Source organism: Pseudonaja textilis, chromosome 1 (assembly GCF_049901715.1).
Source record: "Pseudonaja textilis isolate UNSWEBS1 chromosome 1, rPseTex1.2, whole genome shotgun sequence".
Classification (NCBI taxonomy): Eukaryota; Metazoa; Chordata; class Lepidosauria; order Squamata; family Elapidae; genus Pseudonaja; species Pseudonaja textilis.
The window spans coordinates 29,185,257-29,204,136 of record NC_141990.1 but is presented as its reverse complement, the minus strand read 5'-3'; the positions used below and the strand labels follow the sequence as shown (position 1 = coordinate 29,204,136).

Genomic DNA, 18,880 nt, shown 5'->3' with positions numbered 1-18,880 from the left:
CCAAAAGGGGATGCGTCTGCAGCAAGGACCAGGGGGAGGCGCTGGTCAAATTGAATTAATACAGCCTCAGAGGTGAGTAGGGATTTGACTGCTTCAAATGCATGGTTTTCCTTGTGTCCCCAATGCCATGGTGAGTTTTTATCTAAAAGCCTGTGCAGTGGTTCCGCGACTGAGGCTTTGTGTGGGAGGAATGAAGCATAGAAGTTCAATAAACCCAGAAAGGCTTGCAACTCGACTTTGTTGGTGGGCGTGGGCGCCTCATGGATTGCCTTGACTTTAGATTCCACCGGGTGGATGCCTGAGGCATCTAGCCTGTAACCTAGAAAGTCCACCTGCCTAGTGGCGATGGCACACTTCTCCCATTTTAGTTTGAGGCCATGCTGCCTGAACTTCTCTAACACAGCTCTGACTCTCTGGATGAGTTGGGGTCTGTCTCTGGCTGAGACCAGAATGTCATCGAAATATGGCACTACACCAGGGAGGCCTTGGAGAATTCGCTCCATCAGCGATTGAAAAATACCTGGGGCTACACTTATGCCAAACTGGAGACGCTTATACCTGAATGCCCCTCTGTGTGTTACTATAGTCTGTAAGTTAGCTGTTTGATCATCAACAGGGAACTGTTGGTACACTTGTGACATGTCCAGTTTGGCGAAAATGTTGCCAGGTTCGAATGTATGCAATAGGTGCTGAATAACTGGAACAGGATATGCGCTAACCTGTAAATAACGGTTTATTGACGTCTTGTAATCAGCACAAATTCTCAAATTACCGTCTTTTTTGAGTGGGATGACTATGGGGGTCTTCCATTTGGCGAAATCAGTGGGTTCAATCACCCCCTGTTCGAGGAGTTTGTCCAGTTCCGCGTCTAATTTTGGGCGGATGGCGAATGGTACCCTACGTGGTTTTAGACAGATGGGAGTTGCCTGGGGGTCTACTGAGAAGGAAATGGGCGTGCCATTATAACAGCCTAACTCGCTACTAAAAACGTCAGCATAGTCTGAGAATAAAGAGTCAGTATCGGAAGTTGAAACAGCATGGACCCCCGTTACACTAAGGCCAAGAGAGGGGAACCAATCCAACCCCAAAAGACTAGGGAGGGCACCATTAACAACCACCAAAGGCAGATGGCCTTTAAAGGTTTTGAATTGGACTAGGAACTTGCCTTTCCCGAGGACAGGGATGTTCTTTCCTTGGTAGTCCCTCAGGGTGAGGCTGCACCTTTGTAGCTGCTTCCTAGCCAGCCTGGGCTGGATCTTCTTAAGCGTGTCCCAGGAAATGATTGAGAGCGCTGACCCCGTGTCCACCTCCATGCGGCAGGGTTTACCTTCTAAGGAGACAGAAAGTGTAATTTTATTGGGGGTATGAAACGTGTGATTCGCGTGGTAGCAAGTATAGCAGCTTTCTACTTGCCTTTGGGAACCAGGAGAAGGAGATTTTTGTGGAAGAACGCGCACAGCTTGGCAGACTCTTGCGAGGTGACCTTTCTTGTGACAGTTGTGGCAGCTGGCGTTTTTGAACCTGCAAGATGCCCGGGCATGGGAACCTCCACAGGTCAGGCACAGAAGGGTTTGTTTCGGGCCGCTGTTGTTTCTCTGCCTGGTTCCTACCTGCAACTGTCTCACCAGCTTGAGGCGATGAATGTCAGAGTATTCAGTAGGGCAATCTTCGCTCACCACTTCTTCAGAGTGTATGGAGGAAGTGCTGGGCTTGGGTGCGGTGCCCTGGATCTCGGCTGCTGACTGGGCTGAGAGTTCAGCAGCCAAAGCTTCCTCAACGGCCTGGGGAAGGTTTAAATCTTTCCTGGCCAACAGACGTCTTTGGAGCCTTAGATCTCTTACCCCACAAACGAGTTGATCGAGCAGCATGTCGTCCAGATAGTTCTTAAACTCACAGTGAAGAGCTGCTGTTCTCAGGGCAGCCATGTATTGGTTGATGGATTCCCCCTCGGCTTGCTTCCTCATTCTGAATGCGAAACATCTAGCGATCTGGGACGGTTTCGGTGAATAGTGGTTGGAAAGTGTTTCCAGCAGCTCAGACCATGGAACATTCTTGATCTCTCGTGGTGCCAATAGTGCTGTGGCGGTATCATAGACTGCAGCCCCGCAGTAGGGGAGGAAGTATGATTTCTTCCTCTGCTCCGTAGCATCAGCCAATCCGATGGCATCGATAAAATGGTTAAAGCGATTCTTGTACGAATCCCATTTTTCTTCATCAGGTTTGAACGGTGGGAATGCCGAATTGACATTCATTCTGGATCACTCAGTCTCTTGGCAGACTGGTTTGTCTCACTGGGTGTTCGTGGCCCTGTTTATTGCTAACCGTGAGCGTTGGCGGCTGTGGTTGCAGCACCCTTGACTTGCTCAGTGACTCCAGCCTCGAGGAGGCAGTTTGTATTTTTGCGCTCTCTGCGAGCGTTTGGCGGCTGTGGCTACAACGCCGTAACTGTCAGCAGTTCAAATTTCACGCCCTCTGGAGAGCGTCGGCGGCTATGGCTGCAGAGCCGTAACTGACAGTGGCTTGAATTTCGCGCTCCCTAGAGAGCGTTGGCGACTGTAGGCCACAGTGCCGAACTTCGCTTGAGTGGCTGAATTCAAACGACAGCGGTTTGAATTTGGCGCTCCTTTGCGAGCGCGGGCGGCTGCGGCTTCAGCGCCCGACTTTCACTAACTGTAGCGTTCTAACTCGAGCGGCTACAATGCTCGTGACTAAATTTGGCGCTCCTTTGCAAGCGCGGGCGGCTGCGGCTTCAGCGCCTGACTTTCACTTGCTGTAGCGTTCTGATTCAAGCGGCTACAACGCTCGTGACTTTCACTCTGGAGCAGCAGCGATCTGAGCCTGAGCTCCTTGCGAGCGATACGGCTGCGGTACAGCGCTTGCGATTCCGTGACTTCAGCTCTCTTGAGTGCTTCTGGCTAGCCTTCCGATCCCACCTTCGTCGCCAGTGTTGTGAATCGAGGAAATGAGAGGCTTAGACCAGAGCATAAGTGGAACAGGCTTTATTCAGGGAATAAAGGGTCGTCGCGTCTGCTTACTATCAGGCAGACCTGGCTAGCGAACGACGACTGGCTCAGCCCGACAGCCGGCTTTTATAGCCGACTGTCAAACGGAGCCAGCCAATGGGAGCTGCTCGTGCTCCCGCTTAAAGAACGGACCTGGTTGGAAACCCCATCCGGTCCCCAAGACATAACACCCTTCACCTGCTGCTTCCTGTCTGTTAGTCCCATTTCTGGAGTTGGATCAGTCTGACAACTTTTCCAGGAATCTGTCTCCCTGAGCTGAGTGCCTAGCCTTCATGCCATCTCTGCAGCTTCAATGGCTTGCACCATGTCTTCAGGAGGAGAATATCGGGTCTAGATAAGTTCCCTGGTATCTGTTCCCACAGCTCCTTCTGTGATTTCCTCTTTCTCCTCCATCTTCAATGAGTCTTTGCAGGTCAGTACTGCGGCTCAGCACTCCTGTTGATTATTTAGGGATTCGGGTTAATGTCAGCATTCCAGCAAAACCAAACTCCAAATCAAAATCTCAGACACAGGCATTTTCTCAAAGTTTCTTTTTATTGGAAAAGTCATATTGGCACATCTGAGAAAACTCGAGTCTGAGAGTTCTGGGTTTTTCCTCAGTAATTCAAAAGTCAAAACCCAACCCCTGCACTCATCAGTCCATCACATGGTCCAATCACCATCCATCTCAACTTGAGACATCCCTTCAACCACTCCAGATGCAGGAATAACATGACCTTGACCGAAAAGAAGAATTCTATTATGCCTTACTACTAACACTCTAAGAATCCCCCTCCTAATTTCACAGACACAGAAATTTGGCAGCATGGAAGCTTCTAGTGTTAATATGGCTTCCAAAGCTGACATGAAATTATTCAGACTTCCGATTGCAACATTGTATTCTTAGAGTGAGACATGCATCTCTAGCTATAGTTTGACAATTTAAAGCAGGGGTCTGCAATCTTAAACACTCAAAGAGCCATTTAGACCCATTTCCCACAGAAAATGGTGGGAGCCACAAAATCTGGCTGGATGTGGTCAACTCAACTTCACTCCCACCCAGTCATATGACCCACCCATCCATGCCTAGCCAGGATTTTTGGCTCTCAGTGTTCTCTCTCTCTCTCTCTCTCTCTCTCTCTCTCTCTCTCTCTCTCTCTCTCTCCCTCCCTCCCTCCCTCCCTCTCTCCCTCTCCCTCCCTCCCTTTCATTTCTGTTTTTCTCTTATTTTCCTCTGCCTCTCCCTCTCTCTCTTTTCCTTCTTTCCTTCTTCCTTTTCTTTCTCTCCCCCTTCTCTCTCTTATTTCCCCCCTCTCTTTCCCTCTCTCATTCTCTCCCTCCATCTTTCTCGTATTTTCTCTCCCTCTCTCTCTCATTTGTTTCTCTTTTCCTCTCTCTCATTCTCTCTCCATCATTTTCTCATTTCTCTCTCTCTCTCTCTCCCCTCTCCCCCCTCTCTCTCTCTCTCTCTCTCTGTGTGTGTGTGTGTGTGTGTGTGTGTGTGTGTGTGTCTTCTTTCTCTCTTGGAAAGCTGAGGCTGGCCCAACCTGGCAAGCTCTCCTTTGCTACTCCTTTTCTTTCTTTTTGGCAACTTTTTGGAAATCCAAGCTGGCTGAGGAGAGAGTATGAGCCACGGATGACCCTCCTCCTCCTAATTAGGCCCCTTGGCCAGCTGTTTCAGGGCCAGGAGGGCACACATGAGTGGGCTTACCTTCCTCAAGTGAATGGAGCAGTTCTGCTGCCACCATTGATTGAAAAGTGTTCTCCAGGCATCTTTAAACCTCGCATGGGAGACTTTCATCACAATGCTTTTCAATTTTTAACCATATCAGCTAGGCTTTTGTTTGTGGTTAAGCAGGCAGGGTGGCCTTGATTGTCGCATAGGCGGCATTTGATTTAAATTTCGCTTTCAATGATGGTTTCAGGACATCTGAAACACATGCAGGAGTCTGGGAGGTCATTGGTAAAGATATTTTTCTTTTGTTTTGGTTTGGAGTTTTTGGCTGGCATGGTCGATGGCAATAGTACACTAATCAATTATAATAGCTAGCTAATGTGATAGGTAGACAGTTACTGAATGAATGTTTCATTAGATTTGTTCTTTGTTTTTCTCCTGCTGTGTCCTAGCTGTCTCTTGGCCCTTTTCAACACTCTTGACTCCCCTGTGAACCATGAGGGTGTCAGGGCCTATGCACCAGGAGAGGGCACATAGGTGCAATCCTATCCAGAGCATCTGCCTCTTTCTCATTCCAGGTTGCACACAGAACCTCCACAGAAATATGTAGCAGTGTCCATGGGAACTTCCCTAGCTTCCTTTGGAACCCAAGCAGGTCCATCAGTTGCCATTTAAAAAGAAAAGAAAAGAAAATGGCTTCTGAGAATACTTCCAAAAAATAATGAGATATAAAAAAGCATTAAAGCAATTCAGAATGTTCCACTTTGGTGGAGACTTTTAAATTATTTTAGAATTATATTTTGGATTTGGTTATACTATGATATTACATGATATTTTTAAGTAAACCAGTGGCTGACTATATGCCTAAAAATAAGATAATATATTTTGCTTATATTTTTATATTTTTCTGAAGTAAGGATTAATTTACCTTTCTTTAATGTTATATAGCCAAGCATTATTTTTCTGGATTTCCAGAGGTTCAATAGAAATGAAGGAAAGACTTTTCTCTACCAACTTTGACTGGCCCTGGGATCTTTTGAAACTACACCAGGTTAGCCATTCAACCAAGTCCCGTGCTCTTCCTAGGAGTTTTGCAACCCACAGAAATGTTTCAATACAAGGTAGGTGCAGCAATGCCTTATGTAAGAAACATAAACGTTACTCCTAAGAATCATTGCAATATTTCATTGAGGCAATATGATGAAATCATTAGTATTCTACAAATAGAGAAGTGTCTCTTGTTTCAAGAGTAAGATTTGGTCGAGAATCAAATCCAATATGAAGATCTTTTATCTGGTCCTCACATTCCTTTTCCTTGCAATTCTGCCTGAACCAGGTAAGAAACTAAATTACTGGTAATTTAGAAATAACTGATAACTCACTCTACCCTAAACAAGTTGATTATATTTAAAAATGCAGTAATATACAGTATGTCTTTGTTGGATCTAGCATTTAATCCAAGGCCAGAATTTATCACAAGCAGAAGAAATAGATTTCTAGAATTCAACATCTCAATCATTGACACCTTTTAGCTTTACTTTGAGTAAATAATTTTGAGAAGTACAGTCTATTAACAATTTGAACTTCAAAATATCTGAAAAATATGCCATTGACTTTTCTTCTGCATTAAAACGAAAAATCTAGCATAATAAATGGCATCAAGGAAGAATAGGAAAGCCCATATAATGATTCATTTTTCTGTACTGAACTATACTGGGGTTTTTGTTGTAGCTTTCTTTCTTTCTTTCTTTCTTTCTTTCTTTCTTTCTTTCTTTCTTTCTTTCTTTCTTTCTTTCCTTCCTTCTTTCCTTCCTTCCTTCCTTCCTTCCTTCCTTCCTTCCTTCCTTCCTTCCTTCCTTCCTTCCTTCCTTCCTTTTTTGCTTGGTTTTAGGTATTAGGGTTTAGGGTTAATTTTGGTTTTACCAAATTATCACTATAGTATTATCTATTCAGGGAAGAAGAAAGATCCTAATCATCTATTAAACCTATTTGTACTGGGGGAGGGGGGAGGAAAGAAAGAAAAAAAGAAAGCAAACTAATTAAAAGAGAAATTATCTTTAATAATAGCATATCCATTATTGTATTTTAATAGAGAAAGCAAAACTATATATACAGCTTAAAGAAAATCTTTACTCTTTGGGATTATGTGAACAATCTAATGCAGTTCTCTTTCAGAGCAGGACAGAAGTGCTGCATCCTCCTCATCTTCTCAAAAACATTTTTGAGGGCTCAGTTATCCTGAGAGTCCCTCACAGAAGTCATAACTGGGTTTCATAAGCACAGATTTCCAAGAGCAAACAGCAGCAATAGGACTTTTTCCTACATTAAGCAAAGAGGGTGAAAGCTGCAGAAAAAATCCTTAAATTCAGAGTTGGCTTAACTATTCTGACTGAACGATTTCCCATCCAGAACAACCAGAGGAAGCAGAAATTGTACCTCAGGATTTTATGAATCAAGTAAGGACTGAGACTAATAGTGGAGGGAAAGATATCTCAACAAGGTCTTAATTGTGGAGAATCAAATTGTTTCCTTCCAACTGCATTAAGAGGTATAAGCATGCTAGCCAATTTTACTCTAGGTCTGGGTTCAGACTTTGCTTGGTATGTGATTCCTGCACTTCTGCTGCAAGAAGACAGAAGAAATGGATTTGTCTAATGAAATAGAACTGCCTGAAGGCCTCTTAATTCTGCTATTCTCAGAAGCAGGTGGTGTCATGAAAGGAGAAATTTATATAAATATCAAGGTATCTTTACTCATCATGCACCTGCTTCCTTTTTTTTTTCCACAGGGAATGCCAACTATGTGTGTACGCGTCGAGGAGGAGCCTGTGTTCCCTTTTACTGTCCTCCTGAACGAAACCTTGGGACATGGGGATGTAATGGAGGATTCACATGTTGTAGAAGGTGAGAAAACTCTCCTTTAATCAAGATGTAGAATTGGATACTCTGACTGCTTACGGATGTCATTTAAAAAGCATTGCAAGGCATTGGCCTGAAGAAAAAGAGATGTTTCAAAAGCAGAAAGGAAGGCAGGAGAGATTGAATTTTGGGGATTCAGTTGCTAGAAAATACATTAAACTTTGTTTAATCTATTATTTTATCTCATTTGTAGCATTTGAAAATAATGAAATCTGCCTCTACTGCCTTGGATATCTTCAAGAGCTGACTAATGATTTGACATCACCATTTCCCATCACTTTCTATTTCTTTATCTCTCAATCCAAATTGCTATCAATGCATTGAAGGAAAAAAATACAAAAAAAATTCCATGAAAATATAGCTAAATCAGCATTGAAGTTGTTGTGTGATTTCTTTTAAAGCAGCTCAGGAAAGTACATTTGTATGACTGCAGGAATGGAGAGCGGGCAGCGTAGATGAACATGAGCATAAAAGCACAAAAGGAAAAAAAAACAGTTCAATCTATCAAAAGTAGTATGTAAAAATAATATTCCTAATTTGATAGCTTGGACTGTTTTAGGAATACAAGTCAAAATAGGTAAGAAAACACCTATCCAGTGGTGGGATTCTAGCAGTTGGCACATATTCGCTAGAACTGGTTGTTAACATTCTAAGCAGTTTGGAACTTGCCTAATCCTGTAAGGAAGGCAGGAAGGAAACATTCTGGTGTTGCTTATAGAAACTGCCTCTCCGTTAACCCTTATTACATTCTTGGCAGGACAAGACTTCCTGTCTCAGGAATTTCTCTGGAGTTTTTTTTTTCCTTCCTTTGCTGGTACTTTGCTTGTGTGGAGTGACCATTCAAAGTTTCAATGGCACTGAAAAAAGTGACTTATGAGCATTTTTCACACTTACGACTGTTGCAGCATCCCCACAGTCATGAGAGGCCAGGTGAGGAGATGCGTGCCTCGATGTGCGTGATATTGAGTTGGCCACACCCAGCCAATAACATGACCACCAGCCATGTCCACCCAGTCACATGACCACCAAGCCACACCCACCACCTAAGACACACCCACAGAACCAGTTGTTAAAAATTTGAATCTCACCCCTGCACCTATCCACTTTAGATCCCCAGATTCAGACAGATTACATCCCAGATTTCTGAAGGAGCTAGCAGATGTGATCGTACAACCACTGAAGGAGCTGGCAGATGTGATCTTATAACCACTGAATATCTTTCAAAGATACTGGAAACACCAGATGATTTGGAAAAGACCTGATGTATTCCCATCTTCAAAAAAGGAAAATAAATGGATCCAGAAAACTACAGACCAATCAGTCTCACTTTTCCTGAAAAGATCCTAGAAAAAATAATCAAGCAATGGATCTGCAAACGCTTGGAAACAAGCAAAGCTATCACTAGAAGCCAATATGAATTTGTCAAAAACACATCATGCCAGACAAAACCTATCGTACTCTTTGACAACGTGACTAAATTATTGACCAGCAGACTTGAGCAATGGGCCCTATTGAAAAACATGCAATTCAATAGTGTGATGTCTCCTGTGGATGATGGCTCATCCATGTCTTCCTCAGAGGCCTTGAGGGAGAATGAGAGCATTCCTGGCATGTCCAGTATTGCTGATCCTGAGCTGCAGAACATGCCTCAGCTGGGGAACGGCCAATGAGGAAGGGGAGGAACTGCCAGCCTTGGTGGATTCTAGAGTGTGCAGGGCAGAGAGGCAGAGATCTGCCAGACTGATGGGGAAAATGCTGTCAACTTGTAAAGCATTCCTATGCCTGTTTTTGAGTTGCCATAAGAAGGAGGAGGGGGACCCGAAGGAGCAGTATGGCAATTAAAAACAGAAGTACATTCCAAGCTTATCTTACAAAGTTTGTAGCCTAGGCTACCAGAGCTTCTGCCCATGAAAATCCTTCTTTGGAGAATGTGATTGATGGCACCCAGTCCACGAATGTGTTTCATTGGAGAATCTTATTTATGATGCACCCAAGGGAAAGGGGGAAACAGGGTCACTGGTGACCATAAATTACATGTGGCAGAGTTGGCTTTGTATGGATCAATGCCGACATGTTGATCCTAATAAATCTTTTGGATTATTTTGAAGCTTGGCTCATGGTTCATGATTTTAATCAGGGCAATCACCAGTACCCTGACACTTGCCTGGCCTCCCAGTGTTGAGGCGAGGCTGGGCATCATGTGTCAAGTCACGTAGCCAAGGAAGGCAAGGCATGTGGGCAGGCAAGGCTCAGGCAGGTGAGAAAAGGAGTGTCTGGGAGGGGAGGGGCAAGGCACCAGACAAGGGAGGCCAGCCAGTGGTGGGATCAGCCAGTTTGCCAAACCTCACAAAAAGTTAGCTACCGGTTCTAGTGAACTGGTACGAACCAGAAATTTGAGGACAGGTGCACTACTCTTATTTGCCTCTTACCAGAGATCATCAACTAGTACAATCAATGCCATTTCTGTCCCATAACTGGACCTGAAATTTTACTGAAAGGAGTCTAGTCTCCATTTCATCCAGAGTCTTCTGGAGCTGCAGTGCAACCACTGTGCAACACAACTGGATGAAAATTGTACAGTAAGTTTGGATCGAATGATAGCTTCTTAAGAATGGCTGGAACATCACTTCCATAAAGGGAATTCCCCTACTGTAGTAATTACTGAATACACCTACCCAGAAGTCATTGCCCTGGACATTTCAAGTGACAAGTGACAAGAATCTAATAAGCAAGTGATGGTGCTGGCAGCCCTGAGGATCCTGTCCACTTCCCCAGGTCCAACAAAAAATCATACTGCTCCAAAATAATATGGCAAGTCTGTTCCCAGGGGATCTTGAATGGATGCACAGTATGCTTGAGCTCCAATTTACAGCGAATCTGAGAAATTATAGTAATCGGATGTTAAAAACTCTCCATGTAGCTCTGAAGATAATCATCCCAGTCCTCCTTCCTGAGGAAGGGCCAAGTAACCTTGAACAGGACCATTGGGAGACTCTCTGGGAATGTACCAAATCCAGGGAAATACTGGTGCTTCATTTTTAAAGCAAAGCTGGCTGAGGAATTCTGGGAGTTGAAGTCCACAAGTCTTAAAGTTGCCAAGGTTGGAGACCCCTGCTCCAAAGCACCTAGAAGCAGGACAAGAAGTAGCAGTTGGAAATGTATCAAGGAGAGATCCACCCTAGAACTAGGAAGAAATTTTACGACAGTAAGAACAACTAACTAGTGGAATGGCTTGCCTCCAGAAGTTGTGGGTGCTCCATGATTAGAGGTTTTTAGGAAGAGATGGGGAAGCAATTTGTCTGGAATGGTATCATTGAGCAAGGGATTGGATTAGGAGACCTTCAAAGTCCCTTCCAATAGCAATAGCACTTAGGCTTTACAGCAGTCTCTGAGTGGTTTACATCAGCATATTGCCCCCAACAATCTGGTTCCTCATTTTATTAACCTTAGAACAGGGATGGCTAACCTTTTCGGCACTGAGTGCCCAAAGCGTGCATGTGAGTGCATTGCCAAAATACAATGCACGCATGTCCAGCATGCATGCATGTGTATCCCACGCATGTATCTCCCGCACATGCATGTGCATCCCCCATGCATGTGCCCTGTCCCCACCCATGCACCCCACCCCCACACATGGGTGAGACCTGAAGACCAGCTGGCTGGTGAGAGGCACACACACATACACAACGGAGCTCTATGTGCCATCTCTGGCATAGGTGCCAAAGGTTTGCCATCATGGCCTTATAAAAGGATGGAAGGCTGAGGCAATCTTGAGCCTGTTTAGGATCAAACTCTTGGCAGTGGCAGAGTTAGCCTGAAATATTCTATTCTAACTACTGTGCCAACATTATTCTGAATTCTTTATATCTTTTAGTTTGAATTGTTGCCTTTGGGCCATGCCCCTGGTCATGTACTGTTGTAAGTCTGTTGCTACATAAAAAGAGTTTGAACTATAAGATGCACCAGACCATTACATTAAACTAGGTTTAGAGAAGGTAAACAAGAAAAAAATAGTTTTTGGCCTCTGTGTGTTCCATTTTTGACCTACCAGGCTTCCCAGAAGCACTTTGCAGGCAAACAGATCCATTTGGGCCTCCCAAACCTTCCACATGTCCCATTTGTGCCCTCCCCGGCATCCAGTAGTGCTCTGCCAGCCAAAAATGGCATTCCCAGAAGGAAGGGAATTTAAAAGCAGCACCAAAGTAATGTGAGATAAATTCTGAACCAACATGAGAGCAAAATAAAGAAACAAAAGTCCCTTTTGGAGCAGAAGAAAACCTCAAAGAAACTAGAAATCAGCTTTGGCCCAGAAGCAGCATCAATATCTCCAACCTGAGGCAACTGGATACCTTGGCCAACCATTAGGTATGGGCCAAGTCCTGAAATGTCGAAGGCTGGTGAAAGCAATCAAAGGCTTTAATAACATTATAACACAAGCCATCTTGCAGCAGGAGCACCTAGCACTTTAGGAAAAAAAACTAAGTACTGTGCTATACCATGCTATATTTTCAACTCAAGAACTAAAGAACCTAAAAATTAATCAGAAAGCACCACTTTACAGAAATAGAAACAGGAGAAATATTTTATGATTTGAAGAGAATGGAGAAAGGCTATGTGGCCTTTTTGTATCCTCCTTACCTTTTGAGGCCTGAGGAGAGAACTGCACTCTCTCCATTTTTCCTTGTCAGGCTTAACACAGAGAGAGCCCAGTCTCAACTCTCTATTCACTCAACTGCTATTGGCTAAGTATGCAAAATACTCAGATATTTTTCAGGTAAATGAGTGCCTTTAATGCCACATATAGAGGGGATTTGTTTACTCAGGTATATTTTGGTCACAGCATAGATCTCAAGAATATTTCAGAATAATCTGTTGATTTTTGTTTCTGTCATAAAACTAAAGATTTTATATAAAATTGTCCACAAAACCAAAACCCGTGCAGGGCTTCACTATGCCAAAATCCTGAGTTTTTTCTTTTTTTCTTTCCAAGTCAATAGATATCTTGTTAGGCAGCTGATAAGATTCTGTCCAGTGTGAGAACTGGATTGGTGAATTGGTGAATCCACAACACAATCATTTGTCTGCATGAAATGGGAATTTAAGAAAGCAGATAGGAAAAATTTTGTACATTTTGAATTTGACATTGGAGATCTGGAACGTTCCATGGACATCCAAGAAAATATATAAAGGGAACAATCAACTCAGAGTTCTCCATTGAAGATCAAATGCCTGGTCTCAAATTATACTATATGGGGCATTAAATGAAGACCTAAATTTCTGGAAAAGGTTCTAATGTTAGGAAAGCTAGAAGGAAAGAAGAGAAGAGGAAACCAGCTGCAAGCTGGTTAGATTCAGTTACAATGGTTAATGATGCAACATTAGAATACTTGAAGGAGCAGGCTAGGTACAAATTGCCATGAAGAAAATCTAAGTGGGTGCTAAGAGTTGACACCAATTTGAAGGCATATAATCACTCGATCAATCAGATTGATCAGTGTTAAGAAATTGGTACAATTGGGTGGCACTAACTGCAAGCCAAGAAATGTGGTTCAAATGAGCAAAGAGAAAGAGAGTGTACAGGCCCTTCACTCTGAAAGGAGAAAGAAGCATAGTTATGAAGATGTTTCATATACTGATTTCAAATGCATATTTCAACTGTTTTTCCCCACAAACAGTTACTTAAGATTACTCAAGGACTATCAGTGGTTTCTTCTTAATGCAAGATTAAGTGTAGAAATGGTTATGGCAAACTATATCCTTGGTATCCTGAAATTTTGGGTGAAATAGAGGTTTACAGAATTGCTCTGTACTCATTGTTGCTACAGAAAATGAGGCAACTATCTACACACCAGTCCAAAATGAAGATGCAAATGGAAACACTCAGGGGTGGGATTCAACCGGTGTTAAATCCATATAGAACTGGAAGGGACCTGGCTGGTCTTCTAGTTCAACCCCCTGCTCAAGCAGGAGACCTATACCATTTCAGACAAGTGGCTGTTCAGTCTGTTCTTAAAAACCGTCAGTGATGAAGCACCCATAACTTCTGGAGGCAAGCGGTTGCAACCTTAATTGTTTTCATTGTTAGGAGGTTTATCCTCATTTCCATGTTGCTTCTCTCCTTGATTACTTTTCATTTCTTGTACTGCTTTCTGGTGCTTTGGAAAATAAGTTGACTCCCTCTTGTTTGTGGCATCCCCTCAATACTGGAACATCACTATCATGTTACCCCTAGTCCTTTTTAGTAGACTAGCCATACTCAGTTCCTGTGTCCCTTCTTCAAATGTATTAGTCTCCAGGCCTTTAATCAACTTGGTAGTTCTTCTCTGCACTTTTTCCAACACCTCAACATATTTTTTGTAATGTGGTGACAAAAATTGGATGCAGTATTCCAAGTGTGGCTTTACTAAGGTTTTATAAACCATTACTAATACTTCATGTGATTTGATTCTTCAGAGCAGATTATCCATTATGTTCCAAAGTTCAAAATGTATTCATTTACAAAGACCAAATCATTCATGTTATGGAAATTAAATATATAAATAAATAAAGCTAATGTGTGAGGTACATTGGATCAATCATAAGGCAGCAATCAAAACAGAGAAATTTATATTTTCCTAGGAATAATGTAGTGGCAGAAAACACAATTTTCTTTTTGTAGAATTTGGCAGGTGAAAGTTGTTTGTGGATATTTGTGGAATTCTACTTGAAAGGAAAATATTGCCACTCATCACCTCACACATAAACAAGCAGTAAGAAATATGGCCACATAGATAAGATGTCAATAGCTTTATATTCATGAAAATGTTAAAATATTATCCACAGAAATTAAAGTTGAATGATCCAAAATTTTATTTAGTGCATTGAAATTTCCAAGAAATGTACTTGAAAGGATGAACATCATATGATATGATCTTGAATTATACAGAATACCAAGGCTTCAGAGTTTGTCTGTCTATCAAAAGTTATGATTATATCATGCTTTGAGGCTGGCTAAAAGAGTAATACTGAGTAATACTGAAAGAATAATACTGAGAAAAGTTATCTTATTCCATACACTATGAAATGGCTTTTGGAAATGCTTTCAAAAATATTAAAATATAATTAATCAATTTTATAAGATTTGGGACCTATTTTATCAATGGTTAGAAAATAAAATGAGATAATGAAATATGTAGAATTTTACAATATATGGAGAACAGAATTATATAGAATATAATATAAAGATACATTATTATTGGATAGATCTAGGATAATAATATGCATTATTATAATATAAATCAATTGAAAAATAGGGAATATCTCTCATAACATGAAGGAACAATAGTACAGTCAAATGAATGATTAATAATGATAATAATGTAATTCTGGCATCTTGCAAAAGTTTTAACTTTATTCTCGCTTTCTTACCTTGCCATATATATCTCAACACAATTTTATTTAAATCTTCAAAATAATCTTTTCCAAGCCTAACTGGAATTGTTTGGAACAAATATAAAATTCTGGGTAGTATATTCATCTTGATTGTTGATATTCTCCCTATAAATGACAGTTGTAAATTTTCCCATTTCACCAAATCTAGCGCTATCTGCTGCTTAAGTTTGATATAATTATTCTCTTTGAGATATAATTATTCTCTATTTGCTGTCAAATGTATCCCCAAATACTTGATCTTATTTGTGACCTGAATTTTCAATAGATCCACCAATTCTTCCTTTTGTCTTGATTGCATATTCTTTGTCAAGATCTTTGTTTTATCTTTATTTATTTTCAAACCACCCACCTTTCCATATACCTCTATCTTTTCTATCAGTTTTGATGCTGTTTCTATTGGGTCTTCTAAAATGAAAACCAGATCATCTACGAATGCTTGCAACTTAAATTCTTCCTTTTTAATTTTCATCCCTTTTATGTCCTTTTCTTCTCTAGTATTTCTGTTTAGCACTTCCAAGGTTAACACAAACAACAAAGGTGATAGTGGGCACCCTTGTCTTGTTCCTTTTCTTATATCAATAGAGTCTGTCAGTTCTCCCTCTATCATTACCTTTGCCGTTTGATTATGATATATTAGCTTCTATTGCTTGAATAAATTTTTTACCAAAGCCCATCTGTTCCAGCTGTAATAACATGCATCACCAATTCACATTATCAAATGCCTTCTTTGCATCTAGAAATATCATAGCCATTTGTTTTTCAAGGTGTGCCCCGTAGTATTCCAAAGTGTCCAAGATTATTCTTATATTGTCTTTAATTTGTCTCTTTGGCAGAAATTCATTTTGATCAGGGTGGATAAAATTGTTTAAGTATTTTTTAAGTCTTCCTGCCAATATTGAAGCAAAAATTTTATAATCTGTGTTTAGTAAGGAAATGGGTCTATAGTTCTTGATTTGTAATGGATCGGCCTCCTCTTTTGGGACAAGTGTAATATAAGCTTCTGACCATGATTTGGGTATCTTCTTCTTTAACGTAACTTCATTCATAACTTCTAGCAATGGAAGGTTCAACGATTCTTGTAGTGTTTTACAAAATTCTTCCAGAAGTCCATCTGGGCCTGGTGCCTTTCCATTGTTTTGCTTCTTGAGTGCTTCAGTTAACTCCATCATCGTTATATTGCTTTCTAGCATTGTTTCAATCTCTTTAGGTATCTTGGGTAGCATTCTGTAAGTACTGTTTAATTCTTTCCTCATCAATATTCTCTTGTGTGTATAGTTTCCCATAATAGTCTCGTATGATTTCCTTCTTCTCTTTACTACCATAGCGAACTTGGCCTTGGTCATCTATTCATTGCAATATTTTCCTTGATTCTTTCTCCTTACTCAATTTATATGCTAACCATCTACCTGGTTTATTTGCATCTTCAAAGTAGTTCTGTTTCGCACCTTTGATTTTCTGTGCTAGTTCTTCTTTTTCTATTAGTCCTGTTTTATGTTTAATTATATCCATTTTTAACTCAATGCCCTTTTTCTGTGGCATTTTCTGTAGCTCTTTTTCAAGTCCTTTGTACTCATCCTCTAATGCCTTAGAGGCTAGTCTTTTCATGGTATTTCTTTTCCTTGTATAGTCTATTATCAAACCTCTGGCATATGCCTTCATTGTATCCCATACATTCTGGATTGATGTATCTTCTTTTTTGTTTTCTCTAAAGAAGAAAGCCAGTTCTTTCTCCATCCACTGTGTGAAGTCTTTTTCCTTTAAAATAGTATTATTTATCGTCCATCTAGATCTTCTTTGTCCTTTCCATTTAATTGTCTTTGGACTGTGATCTACCCAAGTACTTGTTTCAATATTTATTTCTTGAATATTAGCTAACAATTCTGTTGACATCCATATCATATCTATTCTGGACCATGATAAATGTCTATTTGAACAGAAGGTGTATTGTTTAGTCTTAGCATTTCTTTTTTTCCATGTATCTTTCAAATTTATTGCATCTATCATTTAAAAAAAAGATTTAGGGAGAATCTTTCTGTTTTGCTTTGTTGTTTTTTGTGCTGTATCCAATGTATTATCTACAATTCCATTAAAGTCTCCCATCATAACTATATTAGCATAGTCCAGTTCAATTATTTTCATATGTAATTTTTTATAAAATTCTTCTTGATTGTCTTTTGGGGCATAGATTGCAATCAGGAGTGTTTTCATATTATTGTCAATTACTTTCACCATTAGTAATCTTCCATCGTCATCGGTATAAATCAATTTTGCTGGGATAATATCTTTAATGTATAAAACCACTCCTCTTTTCTTGCATTGTGTCAAAGAAGTAAATATTTTCCCTAATTTTGGCTGTATCAGCAATTGTTAATGTTGCTTTTGGATATGTACTTCTTGTAGATGGATTATATCAAATTTTAATTTATCTAATTTATGGAAAGTTTTCATTCTTTTAACAACTGAGTTAAGTCCATTTATGTGAATTGTAATCAGTTTTTTCTCTTCCATGGTTATATTTTGTAGTTAGGTTTAGCAGCTCTTGTAGATCTTGGTTCACGTTGTTCTTTGACTTCCACCTTTTCGCCTACTGCACCTTCTTCTTTTTCAGTCACCATTTGGTGGTCCTCTTGGAATTCAATTAGTGAAATTTCTTTTTCTGCCTCTTCCTCTTTTCCTCTAAAGAATTCTGTGTAAAATGATTCAGTTTTCTCAATTGAGTCAATTCTATATCTCTGTTCTTGCCATGTGAACATTAAACCTTCTGGAATCAGCCATCTATAATTCACCTTTTTTGTAAGTAGAATTTTAGTCAGATATCAGTATTCTCTTCTCATTTCTCTCACTCTTCTGGGTACTTGTTTCAGGACCACAATCTCCTTGTCTTTATATTTCAATGTTTTCTCTCTTGCCACTTGCAATATTTGCGTTTTAATGGCTTTCTTTGTAAATCTGATGTGAACTTCTCTTGGTAAGCTGTTTCTCATTGCATATCTTGTGAAGACTCGATAAACCTCATCTATTCCATCCATCATCTTCTCTTTAGTTATTTCCAAAGCTTCAGCCAAAATTTCTATCATTGTCTCAGCTAGGTTTTGTCCCTTTTCTTCCTCTATGTTTTGGAATCTGAGATAAAATTCTGATCTGTCCATCTCCCACCTCAACATCTCACTTTTTTCTTGCTCAAACACAATTAATCTGCTATCAATATCTCCAACCTTCTTATCTCTTTGTTTATCTTCTTCTTCAATTTTTTGGAATCTCTCATCATACGTCATCATCATTTGTTGAATGTTCTCCACCTTTTCATCAGTTTTTCATGTTCTTTGTTCAATGTTCTCTGTTCTCCTTTCAATATTCTCTGTTCTTATTTGAATATTTTGATTTCCTTGCATAATCATCTGCAGCGTCACTTTTTCCTATTCTTTTTCTTGCTGTAACATGGTGTGTATTGAGCATTGTCCTCCATATGGTGAAGAGGAAGAAGTAGAAGTTGAGGAACCAGGGGCTGTTAGTTTCCCACTCATTTCAGACAATTCAAAATCTTCAGGTTCTTCTAGACCTTAATCCACTTGTGAAATAACCAATTGTAATTCCAAGTAAAACAGTGGAAAAAAGAAGCCAAACAACAACAACAACAACAATAATAATAATAATAATAATAATAATAATAATAATAAATTCTTCAGGTTCTTGTATACCTTAATCCAATCGATTGGTTAGATAGCAGTAAAAATCCAAAGATGGAAGAAAAGACCATAAACACACACAAAAAAAGAAAAAATTGTTAAATCCTAAAAAAGGTGGGAAAGTAAAACTAAAGAAGAGAAAAGAAAAGTTCTTCAGGTTCTTCAACA

The 18,880-nt window shown here is 40.3% G+C and overlaps 1 protein-coding gene across 3 annotated transcripts in view; it reads left to right on the top strand.

The window, feature by feature from the left end:
* Positions 1 to 4,854: 4,854 nt before the first annotated feature.
* Positions 4,855 to 18,880, top strand: part of LOC148127549 (uncharacterized) — a 37,091-nt gene continuing 23,065 nt past the window's right edge. The window contains exons 1-3 of one of the 3 annotated variants that reach the window (XM_087921417.1): positions 5,609 to 5,798; positions 7,466 to 7,580; positions 7,789 to 7,967. In XM_087921417.1, the coding sequence (XP_087777543.1) occupies positions 5,784 to 5,798; positions 7,466 to 7,580; positions 7,789 to 7,919 (261 nt within the window). In that variant the 5' untranslated portion in view covers positions 5,609 to 5,783 and the 3' untranslated portion in view covers positions 7,920 to 7,967. Of the gene's footprint in view, positions 5,799 to 6,693; positions 7,134 to 7,465; positions 7,581 to 7,788; positions 7,968 to 18,880 lie in introns of those variants that run through there. The other 2 variants (XM_087921409.1, XM_087921414.1) reach the window with 2 other exon arrangements.